At 41.0% G+C, this 24,754-nt stretch overlaps 1 protein-coding gene across 8 annotated transcripts in view; it reads left to right on the forward strand.

Annotated features, from left to right (window-relative positions):
- LOC115220248 (uncharacterized protein KIAA2026-like) overlaps positions 1-24,754 on the forward strand; it is a 74,757-nt gene that overhangs the window by 12,488 nt on the left and 37,515 nt on the right. For all 8 annotated transcript variants that reach the window (XM_029790339.2, XM_036510011.1, XM_036510016.1 and 5 more), the window contains 3 exons: positions 11,083-11,251; positions 19,936-20,009; positions 23,088-23,302. In XM_029790339.2, coding sequence (XP_029646199.1) covers positions 11,083-11,251; positions 19,936-20,009; positions 23,088-23,302 — 458 coding nt within the window. The remainder of the gene's footprint in view (positions 1-11,082; positions 11,252-19,935; positions 20,010-23,087; positions 23,303-24,754) is intronic.

Genomic DNA, 24,754 nt, shown 5'->3' on the forward strand with positions numbered 1-24,754 from the left:
GATCACCCTCGAATGGTGCCCTTTTACGTGCCACGGGTACGGAAGCCAGTTGGCTGCTCTGGCAATGATCACGCTCGGATGGTGCTCTTGGCACCCTACTAGCACAGGCATAAGTGCCAGTAAGGTGACGCTGGTAGCGTTCTTACTCGAATAGCCGCTCTGTCAACGATCACACTCGTATGGTGCTCTGTGCACCATGCTAGCACAAATGCCAGTCATCGAATTGATTTTGATTTCACTTGCCTCAACAGGTCTTCGCAAGCAGAGTTTAGTGATCAAAGAAGGGAAAAGTACGCATAAGCGGGCTGGTTACGCTCCTGACATAGGCCACAGGTTATGGTCTCATTTGGCTTGCCGTGTCTTCTTGAGCACAGCATATTTCCAAAAGTCTCGGTCACTAGTCATTTCCTTGGTGAGGCCTAATGTCCGACGGTCGTGCTTCACCACTTCATCCCAGGTCTTCCTGGGTCTACCTCTTCCACAGGTTCCCTCAACCGCTAGGGTGTGGCACTTTTTCATGCAGCTATCCTCATCCATTCTTGCCACATGACCATACCAGCGCAGTCATCTCTCTTGCACACCACATCTAATGCTTCTTAGGTCCAACTTCTCTCTCAAGGTACTTACACTCTGTTGAGTATGCACACTGACATTACACATCCATCGGATCGTGCTGGCTTCATTCCTTGCGAGCTTACGCATGTCCTCAGTAGTCACGGCCCATGTTTTACTGCTGTGTGGCATGGCTGTTTGCACACATGCATCATACAGTCTACCTTTTACTCTGAGTAAGAGGCCCTTTGTCACCAGTAGAGGTAAGAGCTCTCTGAACTTTGCCCAAGCTATTCTTACTCTAGCAGTTACTCTTTCAGCACACCCTCCTTCACTACTGACTTGGTCACCTAGATAACGGAAGCTAGCAACTACTTCTAGTTTTTCTCCCTGGAATGTGGCGGAAGTTGGTCTCTGCGCATTTTCAGTGTTTATCGCTCCTGAGCATCTGCCACATACAAAAACTATCTTCTCAGTTAGCCTTCCTTTGATATTACTGCACCTCTTATGCGTCCATAGCTTACACTGGGTTTCTACCTATGCCTCTACTACAGATCGAGCAGGGCCATCTACCTGAAGGGATTTGTGGTTTGCCTGCCTTCCTACTTATTAGGACTTTGGTTTTAGCTAGGTTGATTTTAAGGCCCTTCGATTCTAATCCTTGTTTCTACACTTGAAACTTCTCCTCTAGTTCTGATAGTGACTCAGCAATTAGAGCAAGGTCATCAGCATAGAGGAGCTCCCAGGGGCATCCTGTCTTGAATTCCTCCGTTATTGCCTGCAGGACTATGATAAATAGGAGGGGGCTGAGGACTGAACCCTGGTGGACCCCAACCTCTACCTTGAATTTTTCAGTGTACTTGTTGCCAACCCTCACCTTACTGACAGGGTCCCTGTACATGGCTTGCACAGCTCTCACAAACCATTCATCTATCTCTAGTTTCCTCATTGACCACCAGATAAGGGATCGGGGGACCCTGTCAAAGGCTTTCTTCATGTCAACAAAAGCCAGGTACAGGGGCTTATCTTTGGCTAGGTATTTCTCCTGCAGCTGTCTTACCAGAAATATGGCATCAGTGGTGCTTTTCCCTGGCACAAAACCAAACTGCATCTCGTCCAAGTTGACTCTCTCCCTAATCAGTTGGGCTATGAGCCTCTCTGTAACCTTCATTACCTGATCCAAGAGCTTTATACCTCTGTAATTAGTTGTATCTAGGGTGTCACCTTTACCTTTGTAGCAGTTGACTATTATGCTGCTACACCAGTCATTGGGTATGACTCCTTCATGTATCACCTGGTTAAATATACGGGTGACTAGGCTATAGCCGACACTGCCAGATATTTTAAGCATCTCTGCAGTAATTCCTGATGGGCCTAGGGCTTTCCCTGTCTTCATGCTTCTAATTGCCTTAACTACCAAGGAACTGTCAACTCGGATAGCTGGTCCCTCTGTTGGGTCGACATTCGGTGGACTCTCTTTATCTCATTCATATTTCTTTATTCAGCAACCTTTCATAGTGGCATCTCCAAACCTCTCTCTTTGCATCCTCATTTAGCGCAAGTGAACCATCATCCATGCGAACACATTCGTCTCCTACCACATCAGGATTCTCTCTCACACACCGTCTTGCAACACGAAATGCCTCAAGTCTTTGGTCCTCACGGCGCAGAACATTGGCAAATTTTTTCTTATCTGCTTCCCCTCTGGCTAAATAAACCTGCCTCCTAGCTTCCATTCTGGCAGTCTGATACTCTTCCCTGCTACCTCCGTTCTTCCAGTCCTTCCAAGCCTGTTTCTTTTGTCTAATAGCCTTGTCAACAACATTGTTCCACCACCATGTTATTTTGGTTTGAGAGGGGACTTTGCACCAGCCACAGAGCTGGTTGGTGGCCCTTAGCAGGTTGTCCCATAGGAACCTCCAGTTGTCTTCTATACCATGTGAAGCTATATCCCCTTCTATTTCGTCGAAGGCTCCGAGTAATATGTCTCTAAATCTCTGTCCTTTAGCAGGATCTTTAAGTCTCCAGACCTTTCTTCTCCTTGCGGGTCGTCTTCTGGGCATCCATTTAGCCCTGACCCTGAAGTTATTAACTACCAGTCTATGTTGTGGGGTACATTCTTCGCCAGGGAAGGTTTTGGCATTTATAAGCAGCCATCTTTCCCCTTTTCTGGTGAGGATGTAGTCAATCTGACTAGTGTGTCTGCCAGATTGGTAGGTGACTAGGTGGCTGGCAGGTTTTCTGAAGTTAATATTGCAAACCATAAGATTATTTGCGTCACAGAACTCTAGCAGCCTGGTTCCCTCCTCATTGCAAGAGCCAAAACCGTAGCCTCCATGTATGCCATGGAAGCCCCTGACATGTTGTCCAACATGTCCATTGAAGTCACCAGCCACAAAGAGAAGGTCCATATACACATATACAAATGGCGGTGCCCCAGCATGGCCACAGCTCATAAGCTGAAACTGGAAAAATCAAAAAATCAAAATATATATATATATATATATATATATATATATATATATCAAATCGTCCAACCCATGCAAGCATGGAAAGCTGACATTAAATGATGATGATGATGATGATGATATATACGAAAGGTGTTTTTTTGTCTTGCAAGTACTTGGTGACTCTGTCAGTGCAGATGCCATTTAAAAGCACCCAGTCCACACTGTAAGTGGTTAGCATTCAGAAGGGTATCCAGCTGTAAAAACCTTGCCAAAACTGACCTCACCTGTGCTTGTGCCATGTAAAAAGCAATAAGTCCACTCTGCTGAGTGGTTGGCATTCAGCTGTAAGAATCCTGCCTAAACAGTCACAGAAGTCTGGTGCAGGCTTCTTCCTGGTCAGCTTTTGTGAATTTGTCCCACCCATGGAAGGCAGATGCTAAACGATGATAATGATAGATATATATCCTATCACCTCACTAGTGATGCTCATTCTCTTACCCACTGCCAATCATCACTCTCTCTCTCTCTCTGCCTTCTCCCCACAATTTCTCCACCAGCTAAACACCCATTCTCTCTTGCTTACCCCACTATGTTTCTCATACCTTCCTTTCAATGGCTTTCTGAATCCTCGCCACCTTCAAAACAACAGGTAACGCAGATGTACTAGGAGAAACTAGGGTATGGCCCATGTCATAGTGGACTGCTAGGGACTGCTCCTCTCTCTGCTGTACTTCTGAGTATCTAAGGTGCCAAATATTGTACTCTGCTCCAAAGTTGCCCACCTAATGAGGTCAGTTGACCTGTTAGAAATGCAATTCCACCCTGAAATTCCACCCAGAATACACTTTGTTCAGAAAGAAAATTAGATGGACTGATTATGGGATGGACTTTTACATTCTGAATGCAATTCCTGGTAATGTTCAATCAAATCAATTCCAGATATGTATTAGTGTTAATTAGCACATGTACTGATTGCTTATCAGGTGTGTGCTGGGGTCATATTCCAGTGTGACAGTTTGTTGATGCTTTTATTAAATATATGTTACTAACTAAAGGTGGTTGATTAGCAGAATAATATTCTGGGCAAATGCTATTGCTGTAGTTACAACACTGCATTCTGAGTTCAAATCACTACAAGGTCAGCTTCACTTTTTATCATTCTGAGGGTTGATTAAACAAGTAGTAATTTAGTAATGGGATTAATTTAATTAAGGATATGTTAAGACTTGAAAGAAATGAAGCTAGTATGCTTTGCTGGATGGGTAATGGCGGTGTGCATTTACAAAAATGTGTAAGTGATTTGAGAGAAAAATTGGGTATCCGTAGCATGAGATGTAGAGAGAAGACTGCGCTGGTATGGCCATGTAATGCATATGAATGAGGACAGTTGCATCAAGAGGTGCTGGTCTCTTATTGTAAAGGGAGCATGTGGAAGGAGTAAACCTAGGAAGACATAGGACTAAGTGGTGAGAAAGGATCTGCAAACGTTGGGACTCAGAGAGGGGATGACTGGGGACCAAGACTCCTGGCAGTTTGCTGTGCTTGAAAAGACAGGCTGAGCTCTGTAAAAGCTTTGTTGCCCTTGCCTACAGGCTTGTCCCTTGCAACCCTCTCCAGCTGAGCATCCCTAACCTTGTGGGCTTGTAAGTGCTGGTGCCACATGAAAAGCACCCAGTACACTCTGAGAAGTGGTTGGTGTTAGGAAGGGCATCAAGCCGTAGAAACCATGCCAAAACAGACATGGAACCTGACCAGTCCTTTAGCTGGTCAGCTTCGGTCAAACTGTCCAACCCATGCAAAGCAGACATTAAATGATGATGATGATGATTGTATACATTTGTGATTGTCTACTGCTGTTGGTAATTATGAAAATAATCAGCACTTGTGGAAATTCTGTTGTTCCTTTGAAAATTGAAAGATAGTTGTAAGTTTATGTAGAACCATGAGATATAATTTCTTTTAAAAATTCCATTTGACTCTTATTTTTTTTTTATTTATACGTCCTTTTCAAACCTAACCAGGCTCACATGCCTGGTTTCCTGGTTTCTGTGGCATATGTGTTCTCCCCAACTGGATGGGATGCCAGTCCATTGCAGCGTTACTCAAGAAATAGGAAGAGAGAGTGAGAAAAAATTGGGGTGGAAGAGTACAACAGGGGTTGCCACCACTCTCTGCTGGAGCGTCGTGCAACTTTTAGGTATTTTTGTTCAATAAACACACACAACGCCTGGTCTGGGAATCAAAACTGCGATCATCCGACCGCAAGTCCGCTGCCCTAACCACTGGACCATCGCACTTCCACATTTGACTCTTTAAGTGGTGTAAAAGTCCACCTAGGTAGTATTGAATATGCATTCTTAGGAGACAGCACCTCTGAAAAGCTATATTCCTTGTCATACGCTTATCACCTCTTTTACCTTAAGAGTTGTTATCGATTATTTTTCACTTTACACCAGGAAGTAAACAGACTTAACTATGGAATGAATTTGAAGATATAATCTGGCTAAAATATTCTTTTCTACTCTAGGCATGAGGCCCAAAATTTTTGGGGAGGGGGCCAGTCGATTAGATCAACCCCAGTATGCAACTGGTATTTAATTTATCGACTCCCTGAAAGGACGAAAGGCAAAGTCAACCTCGGTGGAATCTGGCTATAATATTACCCTGTTACTGTGCAAATGTGTTGGTATCTTAATACACTGTAGTTCATTTTTATTTTCATATCATCCGTCTTTATGTCCTGAGTTCACACTCCACTGAGGTTGACTTTACTTTCCATCCTCCCAGGGTCAGTAAAATAAGTACCAGCTGAGCATTTGGATCAATGTATTTAACTTGGCCCCTTCCTCCAAAATTGCTGGCCCTGTGCCAAAATTTGAAACCGATATTTATTTTGTCTTTGTTATGTCAAGGCCGGTAAAAGAATTTGCACAAAAGACCCGATTTTTGTGGTGTTTGTATCAGTGTCTGTGAAAGTAGTTTTTATCAATTTCATCCCAGCGACACCTGTCGATTCTGTTGGGAAAACTACCTGAGAGAGAGAGAGAGAGAGAGAGAGAGAGAGAGACTGACTGACTCCTGTGACACACTAATGAATACTGCTACGTTACTATGAACTCTACTTCTCAGAACTCTACTTCTCCCACCCCAGCCTCCCACCCCTGCACCTGAAGTCATAAACATACCTCTGTGATGCACACTGCTAAAGTTGTGTATGCAGCAGCAACTTTTCCATTTCTGTTGAATTCTTTGTTCCTCTTCTATAGCTACTATCAGAACCTACAGCATACCTTGACTACTACACCTCATAATAACCTACTTGGGTTCTTGAGCCCAGCTCAGCTTCAGTTACGGAGACCCATGCTCTCAAAAGAATTCCAGCTATGAATATTCTTACTTTTTCCTAGAGGTAGTGTCTCAGAGTTGCATTATTCAAAGTGTTCTTCCTAAAATGGTGTAATGTGAAAGCGATTTAGGATTTAGCTGTTATTTCTTGGGTGACTGGATAGAGGCTCTCATTTGTTTTGTTGTGTTGGAGCCAGTTGTTTGACTGAGTTTACCAGTCAGTCAGTCAGTCACTTACTACTGCTCGGTAAAGTACAGACAGTGCTAGACTATGTATTATACAATAGATCAATATAGATGCTCAGAGCTCTCAAGATTATGATTTCGTTAGAAGCAGAGCTGCAGGTGAACAGCTCATCCAGTGACGAATATCAACATTATTTGTATATGTGAGAGACTTTGGTGTGTGTGTGTGTTGTTGTATGAATTCTCTTGAAATCTCTGATATAATGGTGACATCTTGGTCTCAAAACCATTTTGGCCCTCAGCTACAGTAATCAAAATAGATAAATCCCCCACCCCCTGCCATTATCATGAATTTGTGTCATATTTCTATTTGCTTTCAATGCCCCACTAATTTTTTGACAATTCTGGGCCTGGTGTATTATGATTCTATAATGGATAGTCTCTGGGAAATGGTCCAACTCTAAAATTAGTCTTTTCAATGGCTGACCTATATGTCTCATCTCACTTTTGATGTTGAACAAAAACCAGCCATCCATAGGGAAGTTGCAGAAATTTGACAATTGAACCCTAACTTGAGCAGTAAAGTAAAAATCCTTACAGAAATACACAATGAGGAATCATATTGGAATGCCTTGCTTAGAGATTTGCCTGCAGCTTTAATTGAATCCAGGTGATTTAAAAATAAACCATTGAATCTGTTATGCATGATCTAATTGCTATTAATGTATTTGAGTAAATCCTTGATCTATGGACATTTGCTGAAAACTTTACCAAGGACTTTATCATTATCATTGAGTGTTTTAAATCCGGGTTTTGTCCCTGTTAATGGGGGTAGCTGGATCTACCTCAATGCCATAGCAACTGCTCTCACACCATTTCACCATCTTGCTCAGTTTTGGACGTCCTCCTTTTTCAAACCAACCCTCCCAATCTTCTCCCCCACCTTTTCCTCAGTCTACCTTGCCTTTGCGCTCCATTTACCTCAAATGCAATCATCCTCCCCAGAACATATTTGTGTTCCTCCAAAAATTGTTCTCTCCCTCAGTTGTGTTGGAGCTAAACTCAGACTGGTCAGCTGCACCTCCTTGACTTGTACCGAGGCACATGCAGCCTCTGATTAGCCTCTGATAAGGCTACGTGTGAAAATCAAATCCCTTATTGAACTTATCCTAGTTTCCCACCTGATTAGATGCCCAAAGCTGTATATTGCAGCTTCCTTGAATCAGGATTCAGCCTCCACATGAGAGTGTGTATGAAGATGGACAGGTAGGGAAGTTTGTCAAGTCCGAATCTGCAAACTCTAATCAAGACAACATTTTCACATCCCCTGAGTTGCATTCAGAGCACTGGTTCTCAACTAGTTTTTAACCATTGAATGGGTGGGGAGTGGCAGTCCACCAGAATAAAATAGTAATCAGAGGGATCCATAGATAAACAAAAATGGTTGAGAACCCCTGGTTTAGAGTAATAGTCACTTATGTTTTCATTGTTGGTGATTTCCGTCCCCCAGAGATTGATTGGGAAACATTTCACTGGTGACAGCCTTGATTTAGCTCTAGATTGAAACCGATCCGTAGTGGTCACCTGCTCCACCAGAGAGATCAACACTTTAGATCTGTTCTTTATTACTGTTATCAGTGTCACTAACAAGGAACTTTTAGATAATTCCAATCATTTTATGATCTCTGCTAATCTGTCATTTAGGGACAGAAAGAAAAGCTGCTGCCACCACCAACAAACTGCTTTGAGTTTTATGAGTTCTGGAGATGGCAGTGCTATCTTTCAGCACATCCTTAATTTAATTTGGGTTGCATGCGAAGCATCCCTGCCATCTAGTCACATTAGAAACGCCAAAAGCATGATTGGGGAGACTGCAGCAGTCAACCTTGCCCCAGGTGAGGTGCTGAATGTAAATACATATTCCATAGAATGGAATATAATAGAAGGCACAACAGAGCATCCATCCATATCAAACAAATGACTAAAAAGGTGATACTTAAAAGTAGAACCATACATTGCAACCAACCCATTTAGTCAAGTATTCTGGAAATACCTGCATTTGAAATAGAGGCCTCACTCTCTAATCAGTTCTCTTTGCAGTCTTCCATGCAAGTCAGATTACTGGTGACCTCAAAAAGTGGGATCTTTTCGGTTTGAACGGCAGTTTTTTTCTAGCGGTGTCATATGAAATTGTCACCCATAATTATGACCCTAGTATCGATCTGTTGCATTTCAATCTATTTTAGGGTTAGGGTTAGGGGTGGGGGGAAGGGTATCTTTTTTTCTTCACAAATGTAAATAAACCTAATCTGTTTCTTAAACGAGGGTCATATTCATACGGTACAGAATGTTTTCAGTTCAATAGATGTCAGTGATTGGTTGAAATTGCAGAAATTGAAGAAAAAACAACAAATATCTTACAAATTATAGAATTTTCTCAATAAAGCCAAGAGAAAAAGATGTTTTATAAACACATTCTACCAGGATACGAAGTTTAAAATTTTTCAGTTACCTAGAAATTGTTAAAAACTGCTGTTCAAACCAAAAAGCGTCCATTGCTTATTGCTAAATTCTGTGCTGGCATTTTTACAATTGAAAATCCAAATTTACCATCTATACTGCTTCTGACACCAAATTCCATAGCATCAGTTGAATTTATTCCTGCACTGCTGCAATGCCATCTCAAGTGTATGCACAACTGTGCTTCCTCTTGATGGTGTTGTGGCAGCACCAATTTTTGCCTTTCTTCCAATTCTACCTTAATATCTGTGTTACTTCAGAACACTGGGGAAATGATAGCGTTATTCTCCTATTCAAAAAAAGGATGACTTCACATCAACCTTTTTAATTATCAACAAGTCACTCTCACTAACTGTATTGCCATATTGATCAAGTCCAGCACTGAGGTGACATTCCATTGTCTATACACTCCTACAGTCTGACAATTTGTTGATCTAGTCCTATATCAAGGAGACTCTTTGGAACCCTAAAAACCTTATTTCCCCCTCACAATCAGGATTTATCTCTAACTCCAGCTGTATGACCAACACATTGAATTTCTTGAAGACATCACTTGAATCACAGATGATAGCTCACGGGTGGATGTTGTCTATCTCAACTTCACCAAATCTTTTAATTCTGCACTACGTAAATGACTTCTGGTGAAGTTCTCTGCACAGATCACAGGCGTGGGAGTGGGTGTGTTGTAAGAAGCTTGCTTCCTAATCACATGCTTCTGGGTTCAATCTCACTGTGTGGCACCTTCTACTATAGCCTTGGGTGAACCAAAGCCTTGTGAGTGGATTTGGTAGACGGAAACTGAAACAAGCCTGTCATATATATATATATATATATATATATATATATGTATTTGTGTGTCTGTGTTTGTCCCCCACCATCATTTGACAACTGATGTTGGTGTGTTTATGTCTCCGTAACTTCACAGTTCAGCAAAAGAGACCAATAGAATAAGTCCTGTGGTCGATTTTGTTCAATATATACATATATATGCAGAAAAAAATCCGTTATTTTTACGCAAAGTAAAAGTGTGAAAAACTGAATTTTGCTTTGGGCTTGCCAGGGAGCCAAGATTCTCTCTCATGCTGGTGCACTTTTTGAAATGGTTGCTTTTAGAGAAGGCATTTAACTATAGGAACAAGTAGAATGTACAAGCAAGATTTGGTCCTCTGATTCATTTAGGGGAGCAGTAACTCTGAATAAGATCTGACATGGACTCTGATGACTGGTCCAGCCCATGTCAACGTGGGAAGTGGCCATGAAATGCTGATATTTGTGTGTGCATCATCATCATTATACCCATTAACTATTTTACTGTGGTAAGTAGATATATCCCAGGCATGTGCTTTCAGTAATTACTCAGGGTAGGCTGTTGTTGACGTTTATGTAGTAAAACACACAAAAAAGTAAGCGAAACAGGTGCATGGCTGAGTTGGAAATAGATTTACTACTGCCTTTATAGTGCGTAAAGAAAATGTTGTTGTAGGAGTGTATGCAGCATGTGTACTACAGCTGTATTATGCATAGTTTTAATACTGAGATTGAAAGGCAGAGGTGAATTATGCCTACCTAATCTATGAAAAAATAAAATATTTTGTATTTTATGCATAGTAATCAGAGCAACCATCATAATTTTATTGGATTATGTGCATATTTTGCCATAGAGGGAAAATATTACTATCGATCTATTTTATTCAGGGTAGGCACTGCCTACCTAAGTGGCATGTCCCTGATATATCTACTCAAAATGTCACAATTAACTTTGGAGTGCAGTTTTATATACCAATCTTTTGTTGAGGAATATCATGTTTGAAACTTTTTTTGTTTGTTTGTTGACATATGTTCTGTTCATTGAGGCAAAGTGTCTTGCAGGAAATATCAATTCTATTTCTTTTTTTTTTTGGTAAATATCTAACATCATTGCTGGAATAACAGTGAAATTCAATTTTGTTGTGAAAGGGTCCATGTACAAACATATGACCAAAACACTGAAGATTAATGATCATCTCTTCAAATTTCTCTTTAATTTCAGTGCGTAATTCATTTGAAACACGAGAGTACTTGTCTCTTACTCAGTTTGTCGCTGATTTTCGACTGATGCTGGAGAATTGTTACCGATACAATGGACCAGATAACTATATATCTAAGCGAGGTCAGCGGCTGGAGACTATGTTTGAACAGAAATTAGCATTATTACCAAGGTAATGTATTGTTGTCTACTTGACTAATTGCTCTGTCCTCTTTGTCCTGTTGTTGGTTCTTTAATAGTCACAGTCAGCCCAGATCAGCATTATTCTTGCCATGACCATCCTCTCAATTTGTGCAGACATAATCATCATCATCATCATCAGTTTTCCATGCTGGTCTGGGTTGGACGGTTTCACAGGAGCTGGTGAGCCAGAGTGCTGCATCAGGCTCCGGTCATGGTTTGGTGTGCCCTTCTCAATTGCCAACCACTTTACAAAGTGTACTGGGTGTCCTTTTATGTGGCGCCAGCACAGGTGTCCTTTTATGTGGCCTCAGCACAGGTGTCCTTTTATGTGGCGTCAGTACAGGTGTCCTTTTATGTGGCGCCAGCACAGGTGTCCTTTTATGTGGGGCCAGCACAGGTGTCCTTTTATGTGGCACCAGCACAGGTGTCCTTTTATGTGGCGCCAGCACAGGTGTCCTTTTATGTGGTGCCAGCACAGGTGTCCTTTTATGTGGTGCCAGCACAGGTGTCCTTTTATGTGGCACCAGCACAGGTGTCCTTTTTACACGGCACCAGCATGGAGGCTCTTTATGTGGTGCTAACACAGGTTGTTTTTTTTATGTATCGTTGGCATGGGTGTTTTGTACATGGTACCAGCACAAACGGTTTTTACATGGTGCTGCTACGAGTCCATTTCACTTGGCATCAGCATGGGTGCCTTTTGCATGGCATTGGCATGAGTAGATCTATATATCTAAAATGAATTATTAAATTTTGTCTGAACACATGAAAGATTATTTAATATTTAAACAAGAAAATCATCCGAACGTGGCCGTAGCCAGTAGCGCATAGACTGGCCTCCGTGCTTTGGGGACGTAACAAACACCATCCGATCGTGGCCGTCCGCCAGCCTCATCTGGCACCTGTGTCGGTGGCACATAAAAACACCATCCGAGCGTGGCCGTCTGCCAGCCTCGTCTGGCACCTGTGTCGGTGGCACATAAAAACACCATCCGAGCGTGGCCGTCTGCCAGCCTCGTCTGGCACCTGTGTCGGTGGCACATAAAAACACCATCCGAGCGTGGCCGTTCGCCAGCCTCGTCTGGCACCTGTGTCGGTGGCACATAAAATCACCCACTACACTCTCGGAGTGGTTGGCGTTAGGAAGGGCATCCAGCTGTAGAAACACTGCCAGATCTGACTGGCCTGGTGCAGCCTTCGGGCTCCCCAGACCCCAGTTGAACCGTCCAACCCATGCTAGCATGGAAAACGGACGCTAAATGATGATGATGATGATGATGATGATGATGAAATGCTGTGTGTATCATCGATCATCATTATTGTTTTAATGTCCCTCTTTCCTCAGCTTGCTTGGGTTAGACAGAATTTTGTTGAAGCAGATTTTCTCCAAGTGAGGTAATATTTGCCTGTGACCAACCGTGTTTTCACAAAAAACTGGAAATGAAGGACAGCGTTTGCATGATGGTGAAACTTGCTTTCAACTATCATGTGATGTCAAGGCAAGGAAACAGTCATACATACACACACACATATTAGAACACGCTACTATAGGCTTCTTTTAGTTTCTGTCCACCAAATCTACTCATAAGGCTTTCGTTTGTGTGGGGCCATTGTAGAAGACACCCAAGGCTCCATGCATTGGAACTAAATTAAAAAAACTATGCAATTAGAAAGCAAACTTCTTGCCCTATAGTCATGTGTGTGCCTATACAGGCATACCTGCATCTACCTGTAGTATTATTAAACTGTCTTTTTGGAGGTGGTATCTATCAGCTATTCAAGTACTTGTGTGTATTAAGCAGCAGAAATGTTAATGTTGGGGTAGCAAGAGCCTCACAACTACTTCTTGCTGTCTTCACAAGTTTTAGGTTGAATTTTATCTTGGAGTGATTCTTTTACTACCATTACTAAAACAGCCACCGTGAAGGCTGCTTCTCCATGTCAAGCTCATAGTTATTTCTCTTCCTAATGCATTCACCTTTATAGGTGTCTTTTTCCACCATGAAGTAAGGGTGCATGGCTTAGTGGTTAGGGTGTTGCAGTTACAGTCATGAGATTGTGGTTTTTTTGATTCCTGGACCAGGCAGTGTGTGGTATTCTCAAGCAAAACTCTTCATTTCATGCTGTTCTGTTGTCATTTTTAACACTTAGTGTGTGGTACACCATGTTGATTTGAGTGAGCTAACATGTAGCATAAACATTTGATCCCTAAACAAATCCTTTGTGCAAGTTGATCAGTCGGAAGTTGTGGAACCCTCATCTGTTGTTTATAAAAGGAGAGTCCACCATCTCACCCCATGTGTTTAATGATGTTGTTTCATCTGGGTTGGTGCCTCCTGCTGGTCTTCTTTCTCTCCTTGATTATGTTCAAAAGCCATCAGTGTCGGTCAAGCTCTGATCTTTTCTTCTCTCCTCACTAGAACATGTCTTTGTTATCTCCATTCTGTAAATACTTTCATAGTCATTGTCCTGCCAATCTTTCTTCTCTTATTTTGCCCCTTAAGCTTACTAACCAACTGACTTGTTTCACTGCTAATTCTTGTCCTATTACTGTTGTCTTCTCCTCCTGTTACAGTTTTCTTCTTCTCCAGCCATTAGTTTTTCCAAATGTCTCTCTTTCTTATCATTTATTTCTCAAATTTATGATCTTAAGTTTTTAAAATTTTGTATTGGAAACAGTACTCTGCACACGCTGTGAAGTGGTTGGCATTAAGAATGGGGCCCAGCTATAGAAACCTTGCCAAAGTTAAAATTGGAGCTTAGCACAGCTCTGCAGCTTGCTGGATCCTGCATGCAACATGAATGTCAAATGATGATGATGATGATAGTGGTGGTGGTGGTGATGGTAGCAGTGGCAGCAGCTGCTGCTCATGATTGTTAGGACTGCTTCTTGGATGTGTTTCTTTTTTTTTTTCTGTAACTCTCAATCTACTAAGCAGTTGCTTGAAGCCTGTTTTAATGTTGGTTGCTTACTGCCTCGTTGGAAGTGACTTCCAATAATAATAAAATAGAAAGGTCACAGGAATATCCTGCCCTCTCTCCATTTATTTTAGTTTGCTTTTTATGTTATGCATTGATTTGAAGGGACAAAACAGCATTTCATAATGGTTCACTTAAACACACACACACACACATGATAAGCTTCTGCACAGTTTCCAAATTCTCTTCTAAAGCATTGGTTAGCTTCAAGCTACAATAGAAAACATTCACCCAAGGTGCTGTGCAATGAGATTGAACTTCTAATGCCCTGCTTTTGTATCAGACTTCTTAACCAAACAGCTATTCCGCTTTTATGCAATTCTCAGCCTTTTAATGAAGTAATTAACTAAATCGTTATTGAGATAGACATCAGGATGTACTGCTTCACAATTTAACAGATTTAGTGTTGCCGCTTTTATCTCTTTCTCTTGCTGTTTTCTATCTCTGGAACAATATCAATAATCAATCAGTGCTGTTTTATAATGATTTTCTAAAATTAAATCAGATTTTCTGGCAGTAAAAGCTTTGTACACACGATTATTGATATTTATGCACAGTCATCGTCCACTGTGATCTTCCCCCCCCCCCACTCAACACAGATACCTTATATTGAATTTCTTTTAACAAACTACTCTTAGATGTTATATTGGTTTCAACATATTGTTATGTCTTTTAATATAATCATTCCAGTTCACACTGCAGAGTGGTTGGTGTAAGGAAGGGCATCCAGCTGTGAAAATAGTGCCAAAACTGACCTTTCCTGTGCTGGTACCATGTAAAAAGCACTCGGTCCATTCTGCAGAGTGGTTGGTGTAAGGAAGGGCATCCAGCTGTAAAAACCCTGCCAAAACAGACAGAGTAGCCTGGGGTAGTCTTCTACCTGGCTGGGGCTCCTGTCAACCATCTTACCCATGCATGCATGGGTAGGATGGATGTTAAATGATGATGAGGATTTCCAGCAACTAACATCCAGATATCAAATGATGGACATTTTCTCTGTCTTCCTTCTAAAAAACAACAATGTAGACACCTTTCACATGTCTACCCCTCTCGGCTTTTTCTTTTTTTTTTTTTTTGGTGTCTCTTATCGTCACCATTCTTTAATGTTTGATTTCCCATGCTTGCATGGGTCAGATCAAATTTATTGTGACAGATTTTCTATGGCTGGATGCCTTTCCTGGCACCAACCCTTCTTTCCAGGCAAGGTATTGTTTTTCTCCACAACCAGATATGTTTTTCATGCAAGAATGGAAATGAACAATACTTTTATGATAGTGATTTCCTTTAACGACCATTACATGATGTCAAGAATACACCCAAACACACACACTGATACATACATACACACACACAAACACACACATGGATAGTCTTTCTTGTAGATATACGATTGCTACTGTTAAGTTTAGAGGTCCATGTATGCACACATATGTACATATATATTACATGTGTATGTATATATATGTGTGTGCCTTACCGGTGGCACATGACAAACAACATTCGAGCGTGGTCGTTGCCAGTGCTGCTGGGCTGGCTCCTGTGCAGGTAGCACGTAAGAAACATCTTTTGAGCGTGGTTGTTGCCAGAATCACTGACTGGCCCTCATGCCAATGGCACGTAAAAGCACCCACTACACTCTCATAGTGGTTGGCGTTAGGAAGGGCATCCACCTGTAGAAACTTTGTCAGATCAGATTAGTGCCTGGTGCTGCCTCTGGCTCACCAGTCCTCAGTCAAAACGTCCAACCCATGCCAGCATGGAAAGTGGACATTAAATGACGACGATGATGATGATGGTATGAATATCTATCCCCACACACACACACACACACACACACATGCACACTAATATTTCACTTCCAGTAGAGTGGACTTGCTCCATCTCTTTGCAGCAAATAAATTATGAATCCCTCTCGACCGCTTGATATAGGGAATGTAATAATTCTTCTGTCTAATAGCAGACAATACTTGATCACCATTAGCAGCCGTTTAGTGGTCTGCCTTATTTACTAAGACGATAAGATCAGTTTTACTCAACTCTTCTTCACACCTCATCCATCAGATGGCCAAATTGGTGCTAAAGTGGTCCTGTTTCTATGGTAATGAATTATATAATTTGTTGTACTTACTTGTAGCTCTATTGGACGGTTGAGAACTAAATATTTTGTATACAAGACCAAATGCAGTAGCCTTCAGCTGATGTCAGGGACTGTAGCCTTTAGCTGATTTTCCTAGTATCGTGTGTTTCTGACCAAACAATAGCAGCTTCCTCCTTGGTTCAAAGTGTAACAAATTAACTGAAAAAATCCTTGTACCAACGCAGGGAGATTCTTCCAGCTTGTCTTAATGATTGGCTATGTACAAGTATGTTTACATACCTGTGTGTGTGTGTGTTGTGTGTGTGTGTGTACATGTCTATAAACTCTCTTTAACCCTTTCGTTACTGTATTTCTGTTGAGATGCTTTGTGTTTCTTTCAATTCATTTTAAATATAACAAAGAACTTAGTAAAAAAAAAAAAACTTAATTATCCTTAAGCCAGTGTCAGGAGCATAAATTGTGACTGAGGTTTGGTGGAAGATTTTAATTCAAAACTTATGAAACAAGACATTTGTACTCAGAGCCAGTTTCAGCCAGGTTGGTAACAAAAGGGTTAAGCTGTTTCTGCAGGTATGAGGTGTTTTGGCACAATTGTTCTTGTGTTGTTGATTTGATGCTGACTTATTTGACATCAGACATTTTAATGCATTAATACTAATGACTTTTAGCTATGCAATATTTCATTATACAACCATAATATACTTCAAAGTATATTAAATGATTTTCATAAGTGAATACTGCATCCTACTGTGTTAGCAGTGCATTTTACGTTACTTGTTAAGGTTATCTCTACAGATATTCTACAAAAAGGTTATCTTTACAGATACTCTATAAAAATTATTGTTTTTTGTTATGATGTTTCGTATCCAAAACGTCAGAGGTCAACAAACAATGAGATCGAAGATGAAAAATGGATAATGGGCGTGTATGCCATATTTATTTCTTTATTGCCCTCAGGGGGCTAAACATAGAGGGGACAAACAAGGACAGACAAAGGGATTAAGTTGATTACATCGACACCAGTACGTAACTGGTACTTATTTAATTGACTGTGAAAGGATGAAAGGCAAAGTTGACCTTGGCGGAATTTGAACTCAGAATGTAACGGCAGACGGAATACCACTAAGCATTTCACCCAGCGTGCTAACTGTTCTGCCAGCTCGCCGTGTATGCCATATTTTGTGGGGTTTTTGGCCCTTCATCAGCACTCATCTAACCCTTTAATGGTCCCTGATCACATTGCCGTATATAATGGCTATTTAAGCAATGTGTTTGTGTTTGGTTAATGGATTTGATGGGTGATGAAGAAGGAGCAAAGACTTTCCAAATGTGGCATCTATGCCCATCCACCTTTTCCATCTTCTATCTCAGTGTTTACATCTGATGTCTCTGATGATACGAAATATTACAAAAATCATTGTTGGCTATAATTTCCATAGAATATCTGTAGAGCTAAGTTTTAATGTCTCTCTCATTCTGTCTGTTCGTCTGTCTCCCTCCCTCCATCTCTTTCTCTCTGTTAATGTGTGTGTGTGTGTATGAGGAGAAGGAAAGCATCCATGTCAGTCGTGTTACAATTAATAAATTGTAATGCTTCTCTTTCTCCCCTCACCTTTCCCCTCCTCCCCTGCATGTGTATATTTCTACATGCATGTGTGTGTGTGTGTGTTTTGGCTCCCAGGGCCAAAACCGTCCTGCCACCAAAACGGGATGAATTGTACCAAACCATTTCATTCTGCTTTCTTTTCAGCAATCCTTTGAATTGCTTCCAGTCTCTGTAATTCCTTGCTATCGCCCTCCTTCACAATTCACTCAGTCACCTTGGCCACTGACCTATTAACATTTTTTGTGATTAACTCATCCTTTCTTTCCTTTACTTCTCTGCTTCTACACATTTTTCAAACCAAATCCTCTCTCTGTGGCCCTAAACAAACATTTAACTCTGTCAAATGTAATGCTTATTTAGTCACTTTGTCTGGAATTAATCATGCATTACGTTGTAGCTTCAAGATTTCAAAGATGTGATAATCTATTTTTAGATTGACGTCACAGGGTGGTTGTTATGAGAGGCCAGGTTTGGTTGGTTTTTAACATGAAATAGGCAGAGTGTGGAGCCTCGTGGGGGCGAGGTGGCTGAGTCCCTTTTGAGTGTTGAGCCTCGTGGGGGCGAGGTGGCTGAGTTCCTTTTGAGTGTGGAGCTTCGTGGAGGCGAGGTGGCTGAGTTCCTCTTGAGTGTTGGGCCTCGTGGAGGCGAGGTGACTGAGTTCCTCTTGAGTGTTGGGCCTCGTGGAGGCGAGGTGGCTGAGTTCCTCTTGAGTGTTGGGCCTCGTGGAGGCGAGGTGGCTGAGTTCCTCTTGAGTGTTGAGCCTCGTGGAGGCGAGGTGGCTGAGTTCCTCTTGAGTGTTGGGCCTCATTGAGGCAATGACCAAGAGCTTTGGCATCATGTCATACTTAAGAAGAAGACCCATCAAGCTGAGCAAAATTACAGTTGTGGCAGATATTGGTGTCATATAAAAACACCCACTACACTCTCGGAGTGGTTGGCATTAGGAAGGGCATCCAGCTGTAGAAAACCATACTAAATCAGACTGGAACCTGTTGCAGCCTTCCAGCGTGGCAGCCCAGTCAAACCGTCCAACCCATGCCAGCATGGACAGCTGATGCTAAATGACAATGTTGATGTAGAATATTTGGGGCTGATATAACTGATTTAGCCCTTTAGCATTGAAACAAGGCTGTATCTGGCTCAAATACTCTGATGGTTTTATGTTCAAACTGGCCCGATCCAGCCTTTCACACCTACCCTACACTTTCATCTGAAAAGTAAACAGTCACATCATTGAAACCTCAGCAATACAAATCAATAAGCAACCCATCTGACAGAATAAGCTGAAGGCTTAAGCGTTAACCCTTCAGCAGTCAGATTACTGTCAAATGAAAATGCTTATTCATTCTCATTCTTCTGAATTGATCCCACATTATCTCACAGCTTTGAGATTTCGAAGAGGTGATTGTTTATTCTTTAGAAAGACATTGTACAGTCGGTATAGGGGGTTCGATCTGGCTGGTTAGAACATAAAACAAGCCGGATATTTGGGCCTGATTATCGTTGGTTTAAATGCTAAAAGTGTTAAATATTTTTGTCTGACAGACAAAAGGCTTTTCTTGAAGCCACCAGGACATTAACTCTTTCGTTACCAACCTGGCTGAAACCGGCTCTTGCTCTGGGTACAAATGTCTTGTTTTCATAAGTTTTGAATTAAAATCTTCCACCAAACCTTAGTCACAATTTATGTTCCTGACACTAGCTGAAGGATAACTAAGTTATTTTACTAAATTCTTTGTTATATTTAAAATTAATTGAAAGAAACACAGAGCATCTCAACAGAAATACAGTAACGAAAGGGTTAATTTCCACATGACCTAAAAAGAGCTTTGTGGACTTTGTTAAATTATTTTTGCTTCTACAGACTACCTCATCTAGTTTGCTTGGAATGTGCTTTTGTTTATTTTCATTTATTAAGTGATCTAAGTTAATAATCTGATTAAGCATTATCCATCTTCTAAGCAGTTGTTTGAATATTCTCTTTGTGCAGGGACTTAAGGGAGAAAACCACTGTCAAAGCAACATCTGGTCACTGTACACCTGAAGATATTGCTGTTGTTGCAGGTATGTATGTGTTACCTGGTGTCATTTCTTATAATCCCTTTAATGGGTATTTTGTATTTTGTATCTTATACCAATGACTGGCATCTAATTGTTGTTGTCCTGTTCAACCCAAATGAAAAGCAGACCCTATTTAGCACCACATAATCCTATGTGTCCTTCCCTTTTTTTTTTTATAAGACAGTACAGTAAGATTTGAGGAAGGTTTGACTGTTACTTCTAGCAAGACCTGTGATTGGAGTGAATCTGTGTGTGTGTGTGTTTGTAGTTACCAGATTAAATGTCATCAACTGGTCCTTGGGCATCTTTTGCAGAGTTTAATTGGACTAGAGTTTAATTGGCTTTTGAATTAGAATATTCTGGGTTGGACATCCACAACAGTCTCACCAAGGCTGGCCAAAATCGTGACAATCACACTCCTTCCTCTCTTGTCGAACTCAAAATAAAAATGCCTCCAGATCTTTTGAATTACTTTCATATTTAAGAAATAGCTGTGACTGTTGCTAAACCCTGAACCATATGGAACAGCAATTCAAATGGTGTTATTGTTTGGGGGCCAAGAAACAGGAACTAAGCACTCTTCTATGTGAGAAACAAAGTTTAGCCTCATTTTACAAAAAACTTCCCATTAAAAGATTTCCTGTTTTATTGTTGTTCATTTACTTTTTGCAACTTATTGAGTTAATTTCCTCTAAGTTTTCCTTTTTTCAAATTTTGAGTACCATTACAGTTATTACCTCTAGCAGTGAATGAAAATTTGGTGATATTTACTGGGGTAACCATGTACCTCCACCTTAGCAAGATACCTGTGCTTGTCCCTGTATTTATTCATTAGCCTTTCAACGTCTAGCATAAAAAAGCCACCACCCACTTCTCAAATGCTCTTCAGCCCACTTAGCTGTGGGAGCTTTTGACTTTCTTTTTTCCCCGTGTTCTTTCTCCACCTTGCAAGATGCTGATGGCGTGAAAAAGTATCCAGTATACTCTGTAAAATGGTTGGCATTAGAAAGGCCACTTTGCTGTAGAAGCTTTGCCAAAGCTGACATTGGAGCCTGACATGGCCCTGCAGCTCGTCAAATCCTGTCAAATTGTTGGCCCTATGCCAGCATGGAGAGTGGATGTTAAATGATGACGATTTATAGAGAAAGATAACTTGGTCTTTGAGAAAATGATTAGTGATGTTTCGATGTTATCTGAGTCTGTTGATTCTTAGTAGGAACAGAGTGATGATGGAGTTGATCATTCCATCAGTGATGTTTTCATCAGTGATGTGGTCCCTACAAAACCTTTGAAGTTAGAAGCAAAGCTCTTTGAATATTTTCTTTTCCTGAAGAAATTCTTGTCAGGATGAATCACTAGGTCTCTGTATCAACAGGACAACAAGGCACCACCACCTTTGGTCCATCAATAGATGAGATGAAGGCATATCTCAGAATCTATTTTCTGATGCTAGCTGTACAGTTTCCATTGTGAAAACACCTCTATGTAATTACCTTCCTTATATTCACCTTACATATGCAGGTGAAAGCGACATGACAGGTAAAGTTGCATTCACAAGGCCATTCTGTAGGGTGGTTGGTGTTAGGAAAGACATCCAGCTGTAGAAACCATGCCAGAACAGACACAGAAATCTGGTGCAGTCTTCTGTCTGGCCGGCTTCTGTCAAACCATCCAACCCATGCCAGCATGGAAAGCAGACGTTAAATGATGATGATTATGATGAATGTACACTAACAATCGTTATCTTGTATCAACAAGTCTTATCCATATTCATGCAATACTTATATTTTTATGATCTTTTCTGTTTTTTACCAGACTAATTGTATTTCATCAAAATCTTAAGTTTCAAGCGGGATGGAGAGATTTATATAGGGAAAGCACAACAAATTTTAAGTTGAAGTGATGTAAATTAATTTCTGTTGGGTATTGAAACTACAAACCTGCTTGATTGGTTTAATATGATCATGATCACCAGCACATCCTTGGATATTTGTAGTAGAGGTCACAGATTGAAATCAGACTTTCTGGCAAACGTTGATCTGCAGACATAGTGACCGGGTATTAAATGCTTTTATATCACCAGCATCGGAGGGCCTGTGACAGTAATAGGCACTTTCGATCTTTCCTCTCTTAAACTTAAGAAAAATAAAAAGGAAGGTAGCTTAAGTTATTTAAAAAACGATGCATGAAAAGAAAAAGTGCTGCTCGAATAAAGGGAGACAATCCAGACGAATTTAGATGATTAGGCCAACTTCAAACCATCATCATTTAGTGGTTTGCTGGGCGAGACGAAATTTGTCGAGGCAGATTTTTCTATGGTCGGATGCCCTCCCTGTCACCAACCCTCACCCGTTTATAAGCAAAGTAATATTTTCCCCATAGGAAAACTTATTTTTCCCACAAGTTCTTGACATCATTGTGGTTTGATGTCATCCGAAGCGAACATAATTCAAAGCATTTCATCATTAATAGGTGTTAGAATTGCTTGTTATGTCATGTGGATACTAGTATTTCAACTTCTTTTATTAGCCCTGCTTAACCTCAGTTCAGCAGATCTTTTATCAATGTTGTTCCAGACATGACCATTCCATATCCCATCTCTCTCTTTTTTTCTTTTTCTTGAAGCTTTACCAGGTTTTCAAGTGTATCCTTCCTTTAAATTTTTTTGTAGAATTTGTGAAAGATTTACCTGCTATTTCTAGCAAGTCAAACGACGATATACAGGTGCCTCTGTTGGCTTATAAACTTCTGGGTTCCTTCTCTGGGATGGTCAGAAGCTAGTTGTCTGCTTCCATTTGCTCGAAGAGCTCCTATTTGTCTTTTATCTGTATGTGTGTGTGTTTTGAAAATACCAATACATTAAATCATCCTCGCCATTTAATGTCCGTTTTCCATGCTGGCATGGGTTGGATGGTTTAACAAGCTGGGAAGCCAGAGGACAGCATCTGGGTCCAATGTCTGCTTTGTCATGATTTCCATGATTTCCTTACACTCAGCATTTGTATAAAGTAATTAAAAAAATAATAATTTCCTTTCTGAAATGTCAAATGTTTAATGAAGTTCTGTGTCCTATCGTTGCAGGGTTGAGGAGGCGCACCCGGGCTGTTGCCCCTCATGATTCTTCAGCACTGTTAAATCAGTTGCGTCATGAAGAGATCGCCAAGGAGAAAGAAGCTCGTAAGCAGCAGATTGAAGAGAAACGAGCAGCACAGGAGGCTCACGTCCAGGAAGTCAATGATTGGGAAGACATTCTCTTGGAGCAACCTCTGCTCTCTCAGATGAAAGCCATGTGGGAGGTGGGTAGCTTTTAGCTTTTACTTGTTTCAGTCATTAGACTGTGGCCATGCTGGGGCACTGCCTTGAAGAATTTTAGTCAAATGAATTGACACCAGTAATTATAATTTTGTAAAGTCTGGTATTTATTCTATCAGCCTCTTTTGCTGAACTGCTAAGTTATGGGGACGTAAACACACCAACACTGGTTGTTTAGTGGTGGTAGGGAACACACACGCATACACGACAATCGTCGTTCAGTTTCCCTCTATCAGATCTGCTCACAAGGCTTTGGTTGGTTCGAGGCTATAGCAGGAGACACTTGCCCAAGGTGTCGTGCAGTGGGACTGAACCTGGAACCATGTGGTTGGGAAGCAAGCTTCGTAACACACTGCCATGCCTTCGCATGTTCTTCTGTTTTTGTTGGCTGAAAGGCTCAAAGTGAATTGTGATGCAGCAGATGTTCCAACCATGGCCACCCCTTTACTTTGTATATTTAACCCTTTGACATTTAAAAATATCCATATTGGGTCCAAATACTCTTCCATCACAGCTTTCGCAAGTCGAGTGAAGTCTGTGCTTTAATGATGAGTTCCTAAGATGATTGAAATATATTTAGATTTTCCTCCCATATTTTTCTGAAACAATATCAGTGAGTGATCAATATTCTTGTTCTTCTTAAGGCGACAGGCTGGCAGAATCGTTAGCATGCTAGGCAAAATGCTTAGTGGTATTTTGTCTGTCTTTACATTCTGAGTTCAAATTCTGCCGAGGTTGACTTTGCTTTTTATCTTTTTGGGGTTGATAAATTAAGTACCAGTTGTATATTGGGGTTGATCTAATTGACTGCCCCCCCTCCAGAAATTTCAGGCTTTGTGCCTTGAGTAGAAAAGAATATTCTTGTTCTTCTTAAGGCGGCAGGCTGGCAGAATCATTACCATGTCAGGCAAAATGTTTAGCAGTATTTCATCTGTTTTTATGTTCTGAGTTCAAATTCTGCCAAGGTTGACTTGGCCCCTTTTGGAGTCAATAAAATAATTATCGAATGAGCACTGGGGTCGATGTAGTCAAGTGCCCCCCCCCCTCCCCTGGAATCACTCACCTTGTGCCAAAATTTGAAACCAATATCCTTCTCCTTAAGGTGGTAAGCTGGCAGAATCATTAGCATGTCAGGCAAAATATTTCACAGGTATTTTGTCTGTCTTTACATTCTGGGCTCAAATTCTGTTATGGTCAACTTGCCTTTCATCCTTTTCGGGGTCAATAAAATAAATACCAGTTGAGCACTGGGGTCAGTGTCATTAACTTACTCACCTTTCTCGAAATTGCTGGCCTTGTGCCAAAATTTGAAATCATTATTTCTGTTCTTCTTGCCACCAGATTATTTCTTAAGGTTTTAAAACTCCCTACAATGGAAACCCCGCCATCAAAATGTTAGACTTTCACTTCTCATGGTAAATCAAATTTTGTCACAT

This window comes from Octopus sinensis, linkage group LG16 (genome assembly GCF_006345805.1).
Source record: "Octopus sinensis linkage group LG16, ASM634580v1, whole genome shotgun sequence".
In the NCBI taxonomy this organism is placed as follows: domain Eukaryota; kingdom Metazoa; phylum Mollusca; class Cephalopoda; order Octopoda; family Octopodidae; genus Octopus; species Octopus sinensis.